Raw genomic sequence first — 20,341 nt, forward strand, 5'->3', positions numbered from 1 at the left:
ATTTATTGAAATAATCAGAATTTCTCTTTTTATAATGTACCAAATATCATGTTATATATCCCAAGCTTTAAAATTTGTACTAGGAAACACACAAATTTTGATATGATACCTTTATTAATAATAAAATTATATTTTCTGACCTACTTTTGAATTTTCTCTTAGACATATGGGTCATTTAGAAATACATTTATTAATGAGCCCATGTAGAATTGATTTTCTGTTTATATTTTGTTAATGATTTCTGGCTCAATTTCAATCTGGAATCAGAGAATATATTCTGAATTACTTCAATCATTTGAAAATATTGACATGATTTAGATCCCGTATGTCGTAAAGTTTCTTACATATTCTATATTTAATTTACACAGTCTTCATTTGGTGGGTACAGTGATTTGATATACATCAATTACGTTATTTGTGTTTTCATATACAACATTTTTATTTGTAGTATCTAAATCCTTGACATTGCTGACATTTTCCTCCCTCTGCCATTCAATCAATCACATCTGTGCCCTCTCGTTGTCATGCATATGCACTTTCTTATGTTTTATACAGGAGATAAAATAAGGACACTAGGGTGTGATTGTTCACAATTTGTCTAATTACTGTCCAAACATTTTGGAAGAGGAAGGGAACATGTAGAATTATGGAAGTATTTTTTATTTTTAAAAATGAAACATATTCCTCCTCCAAGTACCCTTCTGGTTAATTGTGTCCTTTTACCCTGTGGTCTCAGCATGTGTATCTGTGCACACAGCGCATCCTCAGTCTGTATACTAGAATGGTCCCCCATCTCAACCCCATCTTATTTTATCCTTTTTAATACATTGTAGAAATGAAGCTTCTGTCTTATGAATACATTTAAGGCTATGAATTTTTCCCTATAAGCATGGCTTTACGTGCATCCCAAATAATTTCACATATTATATACTCATTGTCATTCAGTTAAAAACATCTTTCAATATTCTTTGTGATTTCTTCCATAACCCATAGGTTAATGAGAATATTTACTGGGGTCTTGGGTTTTGCCCCTAAGTACTCACCACAACAACTATTTCCTAAGTCCTTTAAGTATTTACTTAAGCATTTACGTATTTAATTATTTACTTCCTGTATTTATCTATTTTCTGTCATTGTTCTGGAGGGAAATACTAGCCTGATGTAAGCCATTTAATCTGGCTAGAAATTGAAATCTAGGCATGTTTTATTTGTGTAAAATATATCAGTATACAAATGACAAAATGGGAATATGACCGTTAACCACACTAAAGAATAAATGTAGCTAAATTCATGACATTTGTAGAAAAGCATCCAGATTTGTTGAAATTTTCAGTGCTTTATTATAATATAGATACATCAGTATAATTTTATAATTTTATAATCAGAGCAATTTTATGATCTTAAAACTGAGTGGCTGTAGGAGTATTTATTCTTATTTTCTATATTCCTTTTGAAATTAAAAGGCACGTCCGAGTAACTTTCTTGCTAGTTGGCGTTGCTCAGGGTTACTAGATGTGCATTCCTGAAAGCAATCCTCCCTCTCCCAGGACCAGCTGAGGAGCAGTGTTCCAGGCAGACTCCTTCAGCTGCCACAAGCGAGCAGGGCGGAATAATATCCACGACTGAACTTCTGAACTACAAATGGAGCAAACTCACTCTTTAAATGTCAAAATATGATGAGTTTACCCGTCACTATGAGACAATAAGGATTGATTTACAACCTCTCATGTGCCAGTAACTTATTGCTATGTGCAAACGGCAGAAAATGGGGATTAATAAAATAAAAATATTAGTCACTGGATTCTTAGGGTGATTCTCAAATAGAAAACACACTTACAGATATCTCAAAGATCTGCCCTTGTAACAGGCATTGTTCCAATCATTTTATACAAAATTACTTCATTTAATACCCACAGCAAACCTGTGAACTAGTCACTATTATTATTATTGTTATTTGGCAGATGAGGTAAAAGAGAGCAATTGACTTATAAAAAGTGAAAGTTCAGGTAGTGCGTGGTGCATTTGGGACTTCAACCTTTGATGTCTGATTTTAGACGCTTGCATTTAATCCCGGTTGCCTGTGCTCGGTGCACCTGCTTGTGCCCTCCTGTTGGCGCCCGTGTGCACTCCCGCACATCTGTCCGCAGCAGTAGCGCCTAAATGTTAGATATGGAACATCTGTGTGTTTTGACAAGAAAATTGCTTTGACACAATTACGTGTTCTTTAAATATGGATATACAAACTATATGGGGCTGGGACCGGCATGCTTGAGCTGTTTGGAATAACAGACTGCAGGGTTTTCCAGCGTTTTTCTATCCACCTCATCTGCAGCTTTTGAATCTGTCTCCTGCCTCTTATCCTATTGTTAGGCTGCTGGGACTGTGCCTCAACTCTGCAGCACCGTTAATCCCTTTACACTGTGAGTTCCTGTGACCTAGGTGCTCGTCACAGACTGCTGCGCTGGAACTTTAATTCCCTTCATTTCACTTGGACTCCAAATGCTGAGTAGCCGAGAGAGTCCACATGCTCCCCTACATTCTGGTGTCTACACAACTGTCCCAGCCAGAACCCAGCCTCCAGGTGCTCAGTGTTTTGTAAAGATCAGATATTTTCAGAGGCTGTGTTATATCAATGTTGATGCTTAAAAACAAAAATAAACAATAAAAAAAAATAAAAGAAGAAATCAGGACAAGAATATGGACAAAGGCAGTTGGAAAAAATTCTGAGATTTGGCCAGAGTGGGAAATAGTTGTTTATGTCTCTTAAGATGCATTTTTTGTCCAGTATTTCCAGTTATTTAATTTTACATAATATTTAAAATCATGGCATATATTTTTAGTTTATAACAGTCAATAAGAAATACTGTTATAATAAAACTGAAAGATATAGTCACCATGAGATAGTAAGGATTGGGAACCATATAGGTGGGGAACAGGAAGCAAATGCTACCCTGTGCTAGCAGTATAGTCTTGGGCAGGTCGGGAAATATTCTAGTTTTCAGTCTCCTTATGTTAGAAGGTGAGATGGTCACATACCTTATAGGATATTACTCTCCAACATATTAACTACTAGTCCCAGGTGGCTATTTAAATTAGCTTTATAATTAAACAGAAAAATCACTCTAGCCTCATTTCAAGTGTTTAAGAGCCATATAGGGGCAGTGGCTAGCATAATGTATAGCATGTATATAAATTTATATAAATTCTTGGCAGAAAATTATTCTGAAAAGTGCTGGTATATAAAAAAGGGTTAAATGTAATTTAGACACAGTGTGGAGAGCGTATCATTTTTAAACATGTATATTCAGCATTCTTATGTTTGTGGATATGTGGAAAGCTTTGTATGTAAGTCTGAGATCTGTGCTGCAAGTCTTTTTCCTGTAAAAAAAAATCAGGGCTGTCGAAGGAATCCTCATTAACCAATACATTTAGAATATAAAGGACAGTTCAAGTAAGTTAGACTTTGGAAGACTTGGTATCAAAAATAAAAAATACTCTATAAATGAGAAAAAAAGAAAAATCCCTAGTATTTCCTAAATTCATGATGGAAAAGCACCAACATGTTCAAATGATTATCAATTTAATAAAAGATTACCTTTTAAAAATAGTGAAACTTCTACTGACTGATCATGAAGTATTCCACAATTTATTTAGGGCTTTCTACATAAAAATAATTTAATTCATTTAATTCCTAGGATAGCTAAATTTTAATGTAGTTTAAATGTAGTTTAAAATGTTTGTCAAATGTCATTGATGATAGAAAGACAACTGATTTTTTAAATACTACACTCTTAGGCACTGTTCTTGCTAAAGATACTTATGAAACCTAATAGTTTATCTGTAAATTATTTTCTGCTGCTTTCCATCAATGATTCCTTTATAATTATAACTTCTTTTATTTCTTTGTCCTATTACAGGCACTAGCCAGGACTTGCCATAATACAGATGTTTAGTCTTTATATTGATTTTAGAAGAAAAGTTTTAAAAGCTTTTATATAGATACTGCTATAAATTATAGATATTGTTTGTTCAATAGGTCTACATTCATATTTAATATTTCTTGTCATTTATATGAATAGCTGCATTTCTAGGTATGTAACCATTTCATATAAATTTTCCAGTTTAATGTCCTAATCTTGTTTCTTATAGCCTTTCATAATTTTTCATATTTGTTATTAATATATAGATAACCCTTTTGAAATTTGTCATCTTGGTTAATTGAACTTTCTTCATATTTTTCTTGATAAGTTTATCAGAAATGTATCAGTTTTAATAATCCTTTTAAAGAATTTTACTTGATTTATTCCCATTATTCATGTTTATTTTTCTTCATTGCTTTTCTTGTCTTTATTATTGGCTTCACTCTGCTTTCTTTGTTTTCACCTATTTAATTATAATTTAATTTGTGGACTTGGATGGTTGTATCATGAATATTCAGGATTTTTCCACTTTAAAAACATAAATTTAGGCTACAAAATTCCATCTAAGAAACTTGTTATACCAAAATAGTCCAGTAATGTATAAAATGATGACATATCAAAATACAGAAAGGTTTATTCTTAGAAAAAATGGTTAAATACTTAAAACTACATTAGTGCAAAACATTGCATTAAGAGAATAAAGGGAACAACATGATTATCTTTCAAAAACTGCATGCCAAAATTCAGTGTATAGTTTGATAAGTACTGTTAGCAAAGTAAGAAGAAAAGACAAAAAGAAAACTAATTCACTAAAGGTATCTGTAAAAATGACAAAATGCTCACACACATGGAAATTATAAAGCATCCCTTGTGGGAAGTATGGTAGAAAATACATTATGCAGGCTGTCCTGCCGCAACAAAGCACAGATCAGGGTGAAAGGAAGGGAAATAAAGGGCTTCCATGCATTAAACCATCAAGACAATAAAAGCCCAGGTCACACAGGGGGCAGTGGCTTATTAAGGCAGCATCTGGGCTGGATGAACTCTGTGGCTTCTGCACAATGGGGGAGTGAGCATTAGAAACTGCAAGAAAAGAAAGACATCTGAAAGGCTAGTTAATAGCCTTAGCTCAGAAGTGCTCCCTGCTAATAATGCCTTACTGATTAAAAGCAGATCCAACATAAGTCCGCAGAATTTCTACCAAATAACCAAAAGAAACTATGTCTTGTCAACATAACAAATTGCAAAAAAGCTTCCAGAAACAAAAACATATAAGAAACGTAATCAAGTATAATACAAATGATGGAAACTTGAAAAGATTAAATTAAAACCTCATCCTCCGGAGGAAACGGTGTGAGAAGGGTAATTAGGGACTGCCGGAACACAGCGAAGCATGACCAGAGGCCAGACAAAGGAGCTGAATCGGTCCCTGACTGCATGAACAAAAAAGCTGTACGCTTGGAGATCGGTGACCGAGACCCGGCAGCACAAAGGCATAAAGACGTCACCACAGGAAGTGTCCTCCTTACTTCCTGTGAGGAACTAGGTAGGAACAAAAAGTCACAGGGACCAGGGAGCAGGGGGGAAGGAAAAAAAAGTTGCACACTTCCGGTAAAGACGGCAAATTTTTTGGCCTGCATTTCTCCGAGCCCCAAGGCTGAAAATAAAGCCTTCTAGAGACGTTTTGGCACTGTTCTGGGCACACAGAGGCTATCATGGAAGAGTCTGCAGCTCCCTTCAAGGCCTACAGGCGTCCTGGGGCCCAGGCAGGTGTTCAGGGAGTAAGAGAAGGTCCTTCTGGGCCTAACCTACCCCTGGGTGAAATCTCTGGGAATTTGTTGTCGCAAGACACATCTTCCCTATGTTCTGGTGTGTTTAATGTGTCTTCTGGCCCTCCGTATGAGGCTCCAGGCCTTCTCCAACTCGGCCCGGAAGGCCTGAGGCCTACTGGTTCCCCAGGGGGCGGGGCCAGCCTCGTCAACCGGCCTGCCGGAAGCAGCAGCAGCAGCTGGACAAAGGAAGTCATCTGCAGGTATTATGTACATGGGATGTGCAAGGAGGGGGAGAACTGTCGCTACTCTCATGATCTAGATGATGGCCAGATGGCCAGTGAGGCCTGCGGCCTTCCCGAGGCCTTTGCAGACGTCGGCCATCTTGCGGCTGCGCAGATGGAACCCCCGACTCAGGAAGTGGCGGAAGTCCCCTCTGCTGCATCCGCTGGCTCCTTGCCTGTGATTGGCTCAGCTACTGAAAGTGGTTTCTTTGAAGCTGGTACAGACAATGCAGGCCGTGGGGCTGCCGGAGGAGCAGCTGCAAGAGGAGCAGCTGCAGAAAGCTGGGTGGATGCCATTGAGTTTGTTCCAGGGCAGCCGTACCGAGGCCGTATGATCCTGCCTATCCCCGAGGCACCAGTGCACTGGGTGCCTAAGAGGGAGCAGATGGCTGTGGGCATAAGGAGGCAGATTTGCCGCTATTTTGCCCGGGGATATTGCTATTATGGGGATAGCTGTAGATACTCCCACGGAGAAGCATGTGACGTGTGTGGTCAGCAGTTTCCATACCCAGTGAATGCTGCCCAGTGGGGAGACCACATGAGGGCCTGCATGGCAACACATGTGAAAGATATGGGATGCTTGCTTACAGCCCAGCCAGGTATGGACAAGGTATGTGGCATCTGTATGGAGGTTGTCTATGAGAAATCCCGCTTTAGCGACCGCCGCTTTGGGATTCTTATCAACTGCAACCACACCTTCTGTCTTAGCTGTATCCGCAGATGGAGAAGAGACCCAAGTTATGAGAGCAGGACTGTCAAGTCCTGCCCACATTGCAGGGTCACCTCCAACTTTGTCATTCCCAGTTTTTACTGGGTGGAGGAGGAGGAAGAGAAACAGAGACTTATTCAACGGTACAAAGAGGGAATGAGCAAAATTCCCTGCTTGTATTTTGCTGGAGGCTGGGGTTACTGCCCGTTTGGAGAGTATTGTTTTTACAAGCATCAATACCATGATGGCCAGGGAGATGACCCTCCTGGGCCAAGTGGTGGGTCGTTCAGCGCATACTGGCTTCAACGTTCAGAGCCTGTGCAAGTGCCAGAGGGCAGAATGTTCTTTGAAAGCAGGAACAAGGAGCTTGTCGCACTTCGGCTGGCCAGTCTGTTGTTTAAGCAATTGTTTCCACTGAGTGATGAGGCCTCCTCTGAGGACGAGTGCGCCTCACTTCATTATGCACTGGAAGAATATTTCAATTTGTATCTGTAGTGTCATGCTGTGGCATGTGGTCTAGTCTGCTGAAGTTCTGTCACCTGATGTTGCCTGTTTTCCCTATATTGAAACACCTATTGCTTTTAGAGCCTGCTGAGGACATTTTAATGCAATGTTTCTGTTTCCTTGTCTCTTCCTGAAATATTTCCTTCTAGGATTATAGTGTTTCATTGTGTTAAAAAATGAGTCCTCAAAGTTATTATTTTGGTGGAATTAATATTACTGTCAGTGAATGGCTTATTTTGTCTTTACTGTTTTCAGCAAGATTAACTCAGTGCTCGTCTGGTGTTTACAGAATTTCCACACTCATTTTGAAGTTACTCAAGTGTAAATGTGACAGGGTGAAAAGTGTTAATTGAACTAGGAGCTTTGCGCTACAATAGCCTTAACAAATGGATCCACATAGGGACTTGCAGCTGCTCATGTGTTTGTTTACAATCTGTTCTTTCCCTGATTCTCCTTCAAGTGCACTTGTTAACTTGTGATAACCTTGTGATTTTGCATTTTACTTGACCAAAACCAAGTGTATATGTTTACATGTTTTTATCCTGTTTAGCTTGACGTGAAATTATTTATTATTTACATTTGGAAGTCTATATTTAATAATGGTATATACATAATATATGTGCATATGTGTGTATAAAAGTTATGTGTTTGAAAACATATATAAAAGAATATACACCCCATAATATAATATTTATGTCTATGTAATAAAATAAAGGCTGAAGGTCAAAGCCTAACAGGATTGGCTGTTGTGTGAGTGTGAGTTCTGTGAATAATCTTTTTGTCCTTTGCACAGATGTCAATGATTTATATATATCCTGAAAAAGACTGTTCAAGTAGGTCTGGCCAAATGTAACAGACACAGATATTAAGGGATTAAAAAATATGGCATTAGTAATTCTTATGATGTGTAGCTCGATGTTTGCATTATAAACAGAGAGGTTTGTTTTCCTATGCAGTTAAGCAACAATCTCATTGTTCTTTAAAACAGTGAGTCCTAGACTGAGACATATGATTTTTTGTATTCAATATATAAAGTTTCTAGACTTTCCAAACAAGGGATTTTAGACTAAAGTTTCCAACATAAAATTAACAAGAGTATAAAAGGGGAAATAGAATACAAATAATGAGATCAGTCAGAATACAAGAATGGAAAGATAAAATAATGAGATACTACTATTGCATATACAATAGTAATATATAATACATATAGTAACAGTAATTAATATTTATACTAAAATAGTACACAATATACAGTATATAGTATATGCTAATTATATTACTATAGTCATATATAAAATTACTAATAATTACATAGTAATTATATTTAAATAAAAATATATATTAATTATATTAAATGAAAGTAGTTTAAAAACTGAAAACCTAAGGTTATTAAAATTAAATTGAAACTATACTGTTTTAAATACACAGTATAAAAAATACAGAAGCATTAACAGAATGGGAATGAAACAAACAAAAGTACTATAACTTCATCATAAAGTTTCTATGAAGGATAAACACTTTGCTGGAAATAGAAATGATACATAACATTAAATTATAACTCACCAGGAATATATACAATTGTTCAAAATTTATATTCATTTAATAACATTGCATTAGATATAAATAGCTGATAAAAATAGAAAATCTCAAATGCAAAGCCTTAGTGGGAAATTTTTATATATCTTTTTAGCAACTGACAATCAAGGAAAGAATCTGACAGAAAAAAATATGTTTTTAACCATTTCCATAATTAATTGATCTGTATAGATTACTATTGGCATAAATTGCTCAATTCATGTCTCTCGACTGAGATAGCTGAGAAATGTACTGAAGGCCTGAGTCCTGAGTCCCAGGCTGATTCACACTGCCCTGACTAGGCAGCAAAGATAGCACTTTCACAAAATTTGCACCATGTACCATGCATGCTATAAAGTTCTAAGTTAATTGTCAACTACCTTATGTGGTACTTGCCCGTAACTTTTCCTCATTTATCCTCATGAGGTTAATAAAATGGAGAAGTTAAATTTCTTGCCCTTGTAGCTATTGCCCATAGCTGTGAATCAGTAGAAGAGGCATGAAGCTCAAATAGCATGTTTCTAGAGTGCCTGCACTGGCCATGCTCACCAGAAGCAGGTGGACTGGATGAATATAGCTGCTGCAGAAATATCCGTTAAATATGAATGGCCTTTAAATATGAATGCTTCATACACGTGGGGCATACTTGGACATAAAAACATTCTCACAGAACGTGGGAGCCTTAGTGCTTTACTGTGTTAATTGCTAGTTCACTATCATTTATCTTGATGCTCAGAATGCCTCAGACTCCCATAGTTTCACACCACCTGCCCCTTGTTTCATGATTATCAATTCTCTTAGTAATTAGTTCAGTCTTCTAGGGGGTTTTGTTATATTCCTTCCCTCTGGATTCCTCTTAGCAAAGTAATTCACCAGTCAGGAGACCCTAGATGTCTGAATATCACTGGCATGCAAGGTGACTGATTCCAAATAAATTCCAAACTTCTGAGGCTCCTCCACCATGGTTAGGCATGGGAAAGATATGGTAGATCAACCAAACAATCAAAGCATGGGACCAGATGGGCCGCTCAAAGACTGTGCTGACACCAAACCCTTAAAAAATGAGCTTCTGCCATGGCTAAGATGCCAGGAAGGGGCTTTCAGGCTGAGTCTTGGAAACTGTGGAAACTTTATCTGGATGTATACTGCCCACCATCGTGAAATATCATGTTTATATTCAAATAGTATCTTGAACTAGACAATTGCAAGTTCAGGAGATACAGTGGGACAAGGGTTAGCAGAAAATAAATTGTTCTTGGGAGACAAAGCATAGTTAGAATCTTGACTCTGAATATTCCTAACCATGCAGTCTTACAGGCTAAGCTAGGAACTTACTTAAATTACCTCAGTTTCTTCATCTGAGAAATGGGTACAATACCACCTGTTTTTGTAGCATTGTGAGGATCAAATATAGTTTGGACAAAAGACATTGAAACACTTAATTTTTTAAAGTGACATGTATAGAAGTGGTATTTGGGCATGTTTGTAGATGTAAGAAGTGCTTGCACAGGAATTAATCACCAAGATTTTATTTTCAAGAATCTTGGAAATTTTTGTTAAGGTTAGATCCTCACATTCATAATTTTTAAAAGACCAAGATTTTCTTCAGCACAAATCATTTACTTAAAACTAAAAATATGATTTTGTTTAAATGGGATTCCTAGTTCCCTCATCAGCACATTCAGAAAGATGTCAAATAACAGAGATGTCACTGCTGTTTCCAAGGACTTTCCCATAAGTGCAGCTGGGCCACACATGTTGCAGTCAAGAACAAAAAAGCCCTTGCCACACAAAAGGTTTCCTCTGTGATTTGTTAAGAATGTGTGCCAGTCCCTGCCCCCAGGAGGACTCAGGGACTCAGCCCAGGGGTCCACAAAGAAAGTTTCATTTCAGCTACAACTAAAAGAAGTCTGAAGCAGAACAGATTTGCATCTTTTTATGTGTCTAAATTTTGTGGATATCCACACATACAGATTTGCTAAAGGAATATTGCCTAGTAATCCCTCATCTCAAGAAACCCACTTTTTCTCAGGTCTCACATGTCACTGAATCAATTTACTGAATTCACTAACAGGGAAATATTTCCAGTCCACAGTTGATGCCCATATGCTCATCCATTTTGCTCTTGGCAGTGTGGTTTCTGTTTCTATAGTTGATAACAACATGAAAAGATAAAGTGATTTTTTTGTATAAAAATAAATAAACTGATAGACCACTAAAATCAACAAACATATAAAGTATTAAGTAATCTACAGCCTCAGTGTTGGATGGAATTGGAGTGGGACTGGGAAAAGGGATATATGGTCAATAACCCTGCACTAATGCAAAGATGTAAATTAATGCATGTTAGAGTCTTGCCATGGAAATAGGAAAATCGTAGTATATCACATTTTTCAACATTGTTGGAATACTAAAATAAATGTGTAATAGCTCACAGTGAATCTATAAATTAAATATAAATATTTAAAGTGAATCTATAAATTAAATATAAATATTTAAAGTAGTATAAGTAACATTCTCTGATGTCAATAAAGAAAATAAACAAGTACCACGTGAAATTTAAAAAATTATCTCTTGTAAGGACTTCTCATGTACCAGGATAGACTATGATAATGGAAATATTATACACAACCAACAGCATAGTGCAGGATCTGTGTTCAGAGTAAAAGTCCTAATTTTTAAACACTAGTATATATTGTCTAAAGTAAAGACAAATAACATAACTAAATAGGAATCTAGATCTAAATTTTAAAGAGATCACAATATGAAAAAACACATGTACACAAACATGCAAAGGTAAGTAGAAGGGAGGAAGGGAAGGGGGATGGGAAAGGAGGTGGGTGGTTTGATAGAGGGAGGGTTAATGCTGGGACCACACCTATGGAGCATATTGCAAGGGTACAAGTCAAATCTACCAAGTATTGAACACAATGTTTTAACACTGTAATTAAGTAAATGAGGTGAAAGCTATGTTAATTAGTAGGATGTAAGCACTCCAATTTGTACAAATAATCAACACATTGAATCCCACAAAGGCATAAATGTATTCATGGTATATGTATATATGATTCAATAAAAAAAGATTAAAGCAGAAATTAGTAGATAACAACATGAAAAGATAAAGTGATTTTTTTGTATAAAAATCAATAAACTGATAGACCACTAAAATCAACAAACATATAAAGTATTAAGTAATTTAAAAAATATTGGAGAAAGTAAAGTTACATAAAATAGAAAATAATAAAAAGGAAGTAATCAAAACTAATAGACACTAAAGAAATGGGAGATGAATGTTTTCCTTATTACACCTGTGGGTAATTCACTTGAAAATATGAAAGAAATTTTTCAACATAATTATATAAACATCAATCCAGAAGCCAAAATTAACTAAACTAATTACTAATAAAGAGTTAAGGAAATTTTCTGGGATGTATTTACTATCACAGCCCCCACTAGCCACATGCAAAAAAACAACAAACAAGAAAAGTCCATGCATATTAAATTGTCCCCTGAAATTTGCTAAAACATTTAAATATATTACAAGACTATATATAAACCATTTGCCTGAATCCATTTTAGTTACTATTACAAAATACCCTAAACTTTGTGGCTTATAAACAAAATTTATTTCTTACACCTCTGGGATGTGGGACTTCCCAGAGTATGGTATAGGCAATTTGGTCTTGTGAGTGCCACTTCCTGGTTCATATATGGCCATTTTCTCATGGTGTCCTGACATGGTAGAAGGGTCTAGGTTGCTCTCTGGGGCCCCTTTTGAAAAGTATTTTTTATACACAATAAAATTTACTTTAAAAACAAATGAAAAACAATAAATAATTAACTGAATTACTTATCTTTGTTTTATTTTTAAAGTATAGGTTATTTTTCAGGGAAGAAGTGCTCGAAGCAATGCCATACAATACCATATATACAGTGAAATTTTTATGCAAGTTAAACCAGAGACTAGCACAATATATAAAACAAAGGAATCACACATGTGGGAACTAGACCACAAAAAAAAAAAAAAAAATCTGTGTATTATTTGAAATGAGAAACTTGGGTCCCTTTTATTAAGAACACTGATTCCATTTAGGATGTCTCCCACTTTTATGACCTGCCAATGGTCATACCATTTAATAGCCTCACGTTGATGGTTATGTTTCAGCATAGTCATTCTGAGGAGACACACATACAAGTCTACAGCACTGCTAAGGTTTGGACATCATTTGTTTAGCACCACCAAGTCTCATGTTGAAATTTGATCCCATTGCTGGAAGTGGAGCTTTATAGGAGTTGTTTGAAATGTTAGGGCAGATCCTTCACCAACAACTTGGTGTCATTCTCACAGGTGTATATGATTCTTACTCTAAGTTCCTAAGAGAACTGGCTGCTGGAAAGAGTCTGGCACCTCTTCCACCTCTCACATGCTTTCTCTCTTAACATACGAGGCTATTACTCTTCTCCTTCCACCATGAGCGGGAGCTTTTTGAGGCCCTCAGCACAAGCTGATGTTGATGTCATGCTTCTTGTTCAGTCTCCAGAACCATGTGCCAAATAAAATGCTTTACAAACTACTCAGCCTCAGGAATTCCAATATAGCAACATAAACGGACTAAGACACAAAATTGGTACTGAGGAGTGTGGTATTGCTATAAAGATACCTGAGAATTTGGAAGCGGCTTTGGAAGTAGGTAATGTGCAAAGATTGGGCAATATGTAGGATTCAAAAGAAAACAGGAATATGAAGAAAAGTTTGGAATATCTTAGAGATTGGTTAAGAGGTTGTAAACAAAATGCAGAAAATACATTTTGATGTACATTCTGATGAAACGTAGATAGTACATTTCTGATGAAATGTAGATAGTAAAGGCTAGCTGTTGAGGTCTTAGAGATAAGGAACTTATGGGGCACTGGGTCAAAGGTCACCCTTGTTATTCCTTAGCAAGGAACATGAGGGCATTTTGTTCATGCCCTGGAGCTTTGTAGAAGGCCAAACTTAAGAGTGATGATCTAGGGTACCTGGCAGAAGAAATTTCTGAGCAAAAGAACATTCAAGAAGTAGCATGGCTGCTTATAACAGCTTACTGTCAGATATGAGTGAAAAGAAATAATCTGTAGTTGGAACTGATGACTGAAAGGGAAGCAGAGCTTAAAAGATGAAAAACTTGGAAAATTCATAGGCTGGCTGGTGGCACAGAAAGAAAGACCATTTTTATGTGAGTAATCCAAAGTTGCTGTGAAACAGCCACTTGCTAGGGAGATTAGCAGGAATGAAAAGGAGCCAGGTGCTAATAGTCTGAACAATGAGAAAATGGCTATGAAGGCATGAAGAAATCTTTAAGGTAGCCCCGCTCCCCCATTATAGGTCAAGGAACCTAGGAGGACAGAATGGTTTCCGGGAGTCCAAACCCAGGGTGCTGCTCCCCTATCCAGCTTCAGAATACTGCTTCCTACATTCTGAACACTTTAACTACAGGGAGGCTCAAAGGGCCCCAGGTACTCTTCTAGCCACTGCTTCAGCGGGCACAAGACATAATCCTTGGCAGCTTCCACATGTGCTAAGTCTACAGGTACATAAAATGAAAGACTGGTCAGCCATGGCAACTTCCACCCATGTTTCAGAGGATGTATGGGAATGCCTGGATGCCAAGACAGAAGTATGTTATCACAGGCATGGCTAGTGGAAGCGTAGCTACTGCCCTCTAGACCCCAGAATTACAGAGCCACCAGCAACATGCACTGTATGCCTGGAAAGTCCAGAGGCATTGGCCTCCAATTCATGATAGCATCTGTTTGGGTCATACTTCTACCAGTGTGCCCAAAACATATGGCAAGAGAACAAGGAAAATTATTTTGGAGCTTTACTACCTGCCTTGTTGGGGTTTAGACTTTGTATGAGGCATATTACCCCTTTCTCTATCTGATTTTGTTCTTTTGCAGAGGGAATGTTCATCCCCAATGGCTGTTGTCCCTTTGTATTTTGAAACTAAATAACTTGTTTCTTTATTTTACAGGCTCCCAGCTGTAAGAAACTTGCCTTGATTCTCAGATGAGACTTCGGACTTTGGACTTTTGAATTGATGCTGGAAAAAGTTAAGACTTTGGCAATAGGATGATGGTATTTTGTGATATGAGCAGGACATGACATTTGAAGGGCAAGGAAAAGAGTGCTATCATTTACATATGGTTTGGTCCTGCAAATCTCAAAACTGTTATATTAGGGATTGGCTTTCCAACATAAGCTTTTTTGGAGGACCATATATAACAATAAAAATAAATAGAGATCAATCTGATTATGAATATTGATGTAAGAAATATAAAATGAAATATTAGAAATAAAAAATAGCATAGTTGAAGAATAAGACTTCAGGAAGGAGTACGTTATATTCTAGGAAAACAAAGATGGAAAAATATGAGAAAATATTTATCTTATATATCAAAGGAAATAGTCACACAAGTATCTTTATATACCCATAAAAGAAAATAGATTTTTGATCAATATCATTATTTAATGTAAATAATACAGGCATATAAGGTATAATATTGTGTGTGTATATACATATTACATATATTATCCAATTTTCCATTTTAAAAAATCTCACACAAATATACAAGGCTAAGGAAAGGAGATGAAAGCAAAAATTAAATGGTATAGAAACTTCAATATTAAATATAAAAGTTGAGTCATTGAAAATAATTTATTAAATAGATAAATTACCATCTAAGTTAATCATGAAAATGAGAAAAAAAATAACAAAAAGTACATGCACACTTCCATTAGGATGAATTCATGACTAAGAGTCTATTAAACAAAAATAAGGAAAACACCTCACTCAAGTAGATGAGGATTAGTTACAAAACCTGAAATAATGGATAATTTTCTAAGCATACATAATTTATCAAACCTTGACCATAAAATATATGAAAATGTAATCTATCAGTTAACATATAATCAAAAAAAGGTTACCAGTTTTACCTTGAAAAGTGAAGATTTCCATAAAAACTTTAAAAAACAGAAAATTTTAGTGATATGTACCACAATTCAGAAATTGGAAAGTGGAAAGAGCCATTGGCATGTTTAATAATGAGTGACATGCAATTTCAAAACAAAATGTAACTGAGGTAGTACGCACACGCATACACACAAAAAAAAACACACACAATCACAAAGACATACAAAATCATCAAATTTATTTGTGATAATGATGAAAAATTTAAGAAAATATTAATAAGATTCAGAATCAAAATATTTCAGCATTTTAATTTCTTTAATCAAAGGAAAAACATCCATTTTGATCAGGTAGTTCAAAGCGATCTTTTGATCAAATTCCGTTTCTCATATTCTCTATCCTCTCTTCACCATCAGTTATTGTTTTGATGATTCAATAAATGAAGTTGTATACAAGGACAAAAATGAGCCAGATACATAAAACATTCTTCAAAAAAGGATATGAATTCATCTTTCTGAACAGATGATATATGTTGAAAATCTGAAAATATCTGGAAAGGTTCAAAGGGTTCTAGGAAAAACAATAGCATTAAAGTTAAATAAATTTCATACAAAGCAAAACCCACATAGAACATGTATGGAATATTTGTTATTGAAAAATAATTGAAATACAAAGGAGTAAACTTAAATGTGTAAAATCTACAAAAAGATACAGTTAAACACCTCTAAAAATTGTAAGTAATACTTATAGAAATGCAAATATATACTATGTAATTTTATAGAGAAATACAACATCATCAATGTGGCATTGTTTTATGCATTTGCCAAATTCCTAATAAAGCACAATCAAATCAATTATAATTAAGCAAACAACAAACAGAAGTATCATGGAAGGTCATATGTTGTGGGGAAAAAGAGCCAGTATAACCCAAACATTTCAGAATTGAAGAAATAGCCGGTCAGTGAACCTCACCAGGTAAAACACATCAACAATTGATAAATCAAAAATACATACATTAAGTACCTCTTTTGAAAGCATAAAGGATCTTATGTGCCACCTGGTGGGAATGAGGGAATATAGTCCACAATATATTACAAAATAGAGCAGTTTTGAAGATCTATAAGGTCTTTAGTGCCACCTAGTGGAGAATGAGTGGATATATTCCACAATATATTAAAAATAGAGCAGTTTTGAAGAGATAAAGTGCCACCTAGTGGGAATGAGGGGACATATTACACATATCTTTAAATACATTAACTGAAAATTTGTTCTTTCTTAGTGGTAGCCGCAGTACGACTTAAGCTCTGTAAATACAAAGAACAAGAATGTTATCTCCTAAAAAAGTATGCTTTATTACATCTTTGTTCAGTTACTTCTCTGCTCTCTGTCTCCAGGACACCAATTTTTTTTTTAAAAAGAAATCTTGTATTAGCTGGGTAAACCTATGCTTTGATACAGATGAACCCCAAAATATGACTAACAAAATAAAAGCCTATATATATATATATATATATATATATAATTCTAATATATATATTAGAATTGAGTTTATGATAAAGATAATAAAAATAATTTTGAATTATTCAATAAAAGTTGTTAGGTGACTCAGAAGTCATTTTAAACACAAATACATGGGATCCACATACCATACTTTATACCAGTATAAATTCCACTTATATAGTAATTTCAAACATAAATATGTACAGGAAAATAGGACTTTTTTTCTTTTGAAGTCTTATGGTCAAGAATGCCTTTTTGTGACATTTGATTAAAATATGAAAGAAAAGTTTATAGTAATTATAGCACTAACTACATGGAATATATTATGTGACAAGCTCATTCTGACATGAATTATCTCATTTAATTCTTGCAGTCATCCCGAGAGATGGGTACTATTATTATCCCCTTGCAGCAACTGAGAGAACTGAAGCTCAGTGTGGTTAAGAGAAATGCTCACAGCTTCATTGTTAATGCCAATCCTCTTGAATTCAGGGCCCAACCTCTCAGCCTCTGCACTGTCTTACAAATGTAATCACCTTAGAATGAGATAATAAATTTAACATGAGCCAACACCCCCTCCAAAAAAGTATACAACTACCAAAAAAAAAAAAGATTTTATAAAATGGGGCAAAAGCTTATTTCCATAATAGATAAAGTATTCCAATAAAACAAAAGAAAATACCAATGACTTAAATTAACACAAAATATAAATAAACCTTGCACAGAAAGGGAAATGCACAGTTTTAAAGGCAAAAAGAGTTGTCAAGCATGACTAGTAATAATGCTTATCAAAACTGCATGGAGTTTTGATTTTTTTCCATCTGTCAAAGATCCAAACACTGTATTGAGGAAAATAGGCATATAATTGGTTTGTAGGAGTATAATTGCCACACCTTCTCTATGGAGGAGGAACATTTGAAATAATGAAATCATAAATTCACATAGACCCCTTGTCCTAGACATTCCATTTATATAAATGTGACTTACAGATATATTCCACACATATGAAATCATTAAAGTATAAGGATATTAATCTCAGCATTCTTAATAACAGTAAGAGCTTAAAAATGACAGTTCAACTGGTTTAAAAAATGGCATAGCCATACAGGGAAATATTATAATTCCATGTTTTAAAAGTAAAGACAAAAGCATGAAGAACTACGCATGGGCTGACCTGGAAACATATTGTGGTAAGTAGGAAATATATATACTGAAGTTTATGGAATTATATCACTTGCATAAAAGTACTATGGCTTTGCTTATTTCTTACAGTATTGTCTAGTTCAAAATGATACTACCCAAATGATAAATGAGGGGAGATAGTTTTGAATCTTCTGAGAAGCAGACACCATGACAGGATTAAATGTGTGAGGATTTTATTTGGGGTCATTCCAACAAGAGCAAATGGGGAGAGGGACAGGAACGCTTGGAGATATTTCAAAACATGATGTGAATCTGAGTTCATGTAAAGGAGAAAGGGAAGGCAGGATGGAAGCCCTGCTGGGGAGTCTAGTACAGAGGCTCAGGAAGGCCATGCAGGAGTCCCTAAGCCATAGTCAGCAATCACTGGCATCCTGTATCTTTCAGAAATGGGACTAGCCACATTCATTCATTACCTGTGAGCAGCCCAAAGAAACATGGTTTTGACACAAATGTGGTAATGGATTTCAGAAACCAGGAGCTTGGGCCCTTGATTAGTGAAAGTCTCTGTGGTCACAGGTATTCCAGATTCATTCTCATGACTGTCAAATAAGCCAAACAGTCCTGAATGTTTCAACTGTGCTTTGAAGCATGGTGATTATATCAGCATTTGCCAGAGAAATAGAACCAAATGTCATATTCACAGGACTCTTCAGAGAAACAGAACCAGAACCTATAAAAAAATTTATTATAAGGAATTAGCATATATGGTTATGGAAGCTGGGAAGTTTCACAATCTACCTTCTGCAAGCTGGCACACCGGGAAAGCTGGTGATGTAGTTCTGTCCAAGTGGGAAGGCCTGAGAACTAGGAAAGACAATTCTTTAAGTTGCAATCTGAGTGCAGATAAAGACGGATGTCCCAGTTTGAATATATAGAGAGCAAGTTCTCCCTTACCCTGTCTTTTGCAGACTTCCAAAAAATTGAATAACACCCAATGATATTGGGGAGGAAAATTTAATCTGTCTACAGATAAAATTTTAATATAATCAAAAACACTCCTACAGAAGCATTCAGTAAAATATTTAACCAAGTACCTAGACACATCATGGCCAAGACAAGTTAGCACAAAAAATTAACCATTACAAATCTACCTCTTGCCTAGATTCCATTTATACACATATCCTTACACCATACTTAATACTCAAGTGACAATATCAGGTCCTACTTCCAACAAACATGATCCAACTTCCCTGCACAAAACTGAAAATGCACTAATCCCTCACCCAGAAGAGGTGGTAAGAATCCCTGAGTGATGGTTATAATTTCCCATGATACCCTGTAACTTAAATACTATGATGCAAAATTAACAGTACTTAAATACCACAATAACAAGTCAACAAATCTTATGTTACATAATAAGGTAATAGGAGGGAATACCATTCCTCTTATTCATATTAGTGCTGCCTCTGCCTCTGCATCCATCTCATTCTCCTATCCCTGGCTTGCCACCCTTGACCTACATATTTTGAGGCAGTTCCACAATGGGAATTCCACCCAGCTCCCATATTCATGTTCTAGATAGATAAGGGCCCATACACTGAACTGCTTGACCATCTTCTGCTTTAAACCTGGTGAACTTGATATTGTGATCCCTAAAATCCATGCACTAAACCCCCTCTCTCTTCAAATGAACAAATCTAGCTTTGTTGCAGGAAACCTACCAGAGTAACACCCTGGCACCCCCATTCAACTTACAAGTCCCTCTCTTGTCTCTTTTCCTCCCCATTCAGGAGCCAGGCAGCCCAACTTTTCCCATTGACCCTGTGACACATGCTTTACTTTTTTAACTGGGACCTATAAGTAATAAATTTAATCGTTTTGCCATTTCAGTCTATTTGCCCCTCACTCTGCCAAACTTGACTACATCAAATCTAACTGAATACCTCACTCAAAAACCACCCCAAAAATAGCTTCACTGTTTTTGAAG

General features: G+C 35.9%; 1 protein-coding gene across 3 annotated transcripts; it reads left to right on the forward strand.

Annotated features, from left to right (window-relative positions):
• The first annotated feature begins 5,545 nt into the window (after nucleotides 1-5,545).
• On the forward strand, nucleotides 5,546-15,021 carry MKRN3 (makorin ring finger protein 3). 3 transcript variants are annotated; one of them, XM_053566914.1, is made up of 2 exons: nucleotides 5,546-6,583; nucleotides 14,776-15,021. In XM_053566914.1, exons 1-2 carry the CDS (start codon nucleotides 5,636-5,638, stop codon nucleotides 14,812-14,814), a joined length of 987 nt encoding a protein of 328 aa, XP_053422889.1. In that variant the 5' UTR covers nucleotides 5,546-5,635; the 3' UTR covers nucleotides 14,815-15,021. The 3 variants fall into 3 exon arrangements, with proteins under 3 accessions (XP_053422889.1, XP_053422897.1, XP_053422880.1); XM_053566922.1 differs by having other exon boundaries at nucleotides 5,546-6,572; XM_053566905.1 differs by lacking the exon at nucleotides 14,776-15,021 and having other exon boundaries at nucleotides 5,546-7,913.
• Nucleotides 15,022-20,341: the final 5,320 nt, after the last annotated feature.

The sequence above is a fragment of the Nycticebus coucang genome, chromosome 2, assembly GCF_027406575.1.
Source record: "Nycticebus coucang isolate mNycCou1 chromosome 2, mNycCou1.pri, whole genome shotgun sequence".
NCBI classification, from domain to species: domain Eukaryota; kingdom Metazoa; phylum Chordata; class Mammalia; order Primates; family Lorisidae; genus Nycticebus; species Nycticebus coucang.

What these genes read in the sequence shown, in the direction of transcription:
- MKRN3 (XM_053566905.1), top strand. Translation starts at nt 5,636, where the DNA reads ATGGAAGAGTCTGCAGCTCCCTTCAAGGCCTACAGGCGTCCTGGGGCC.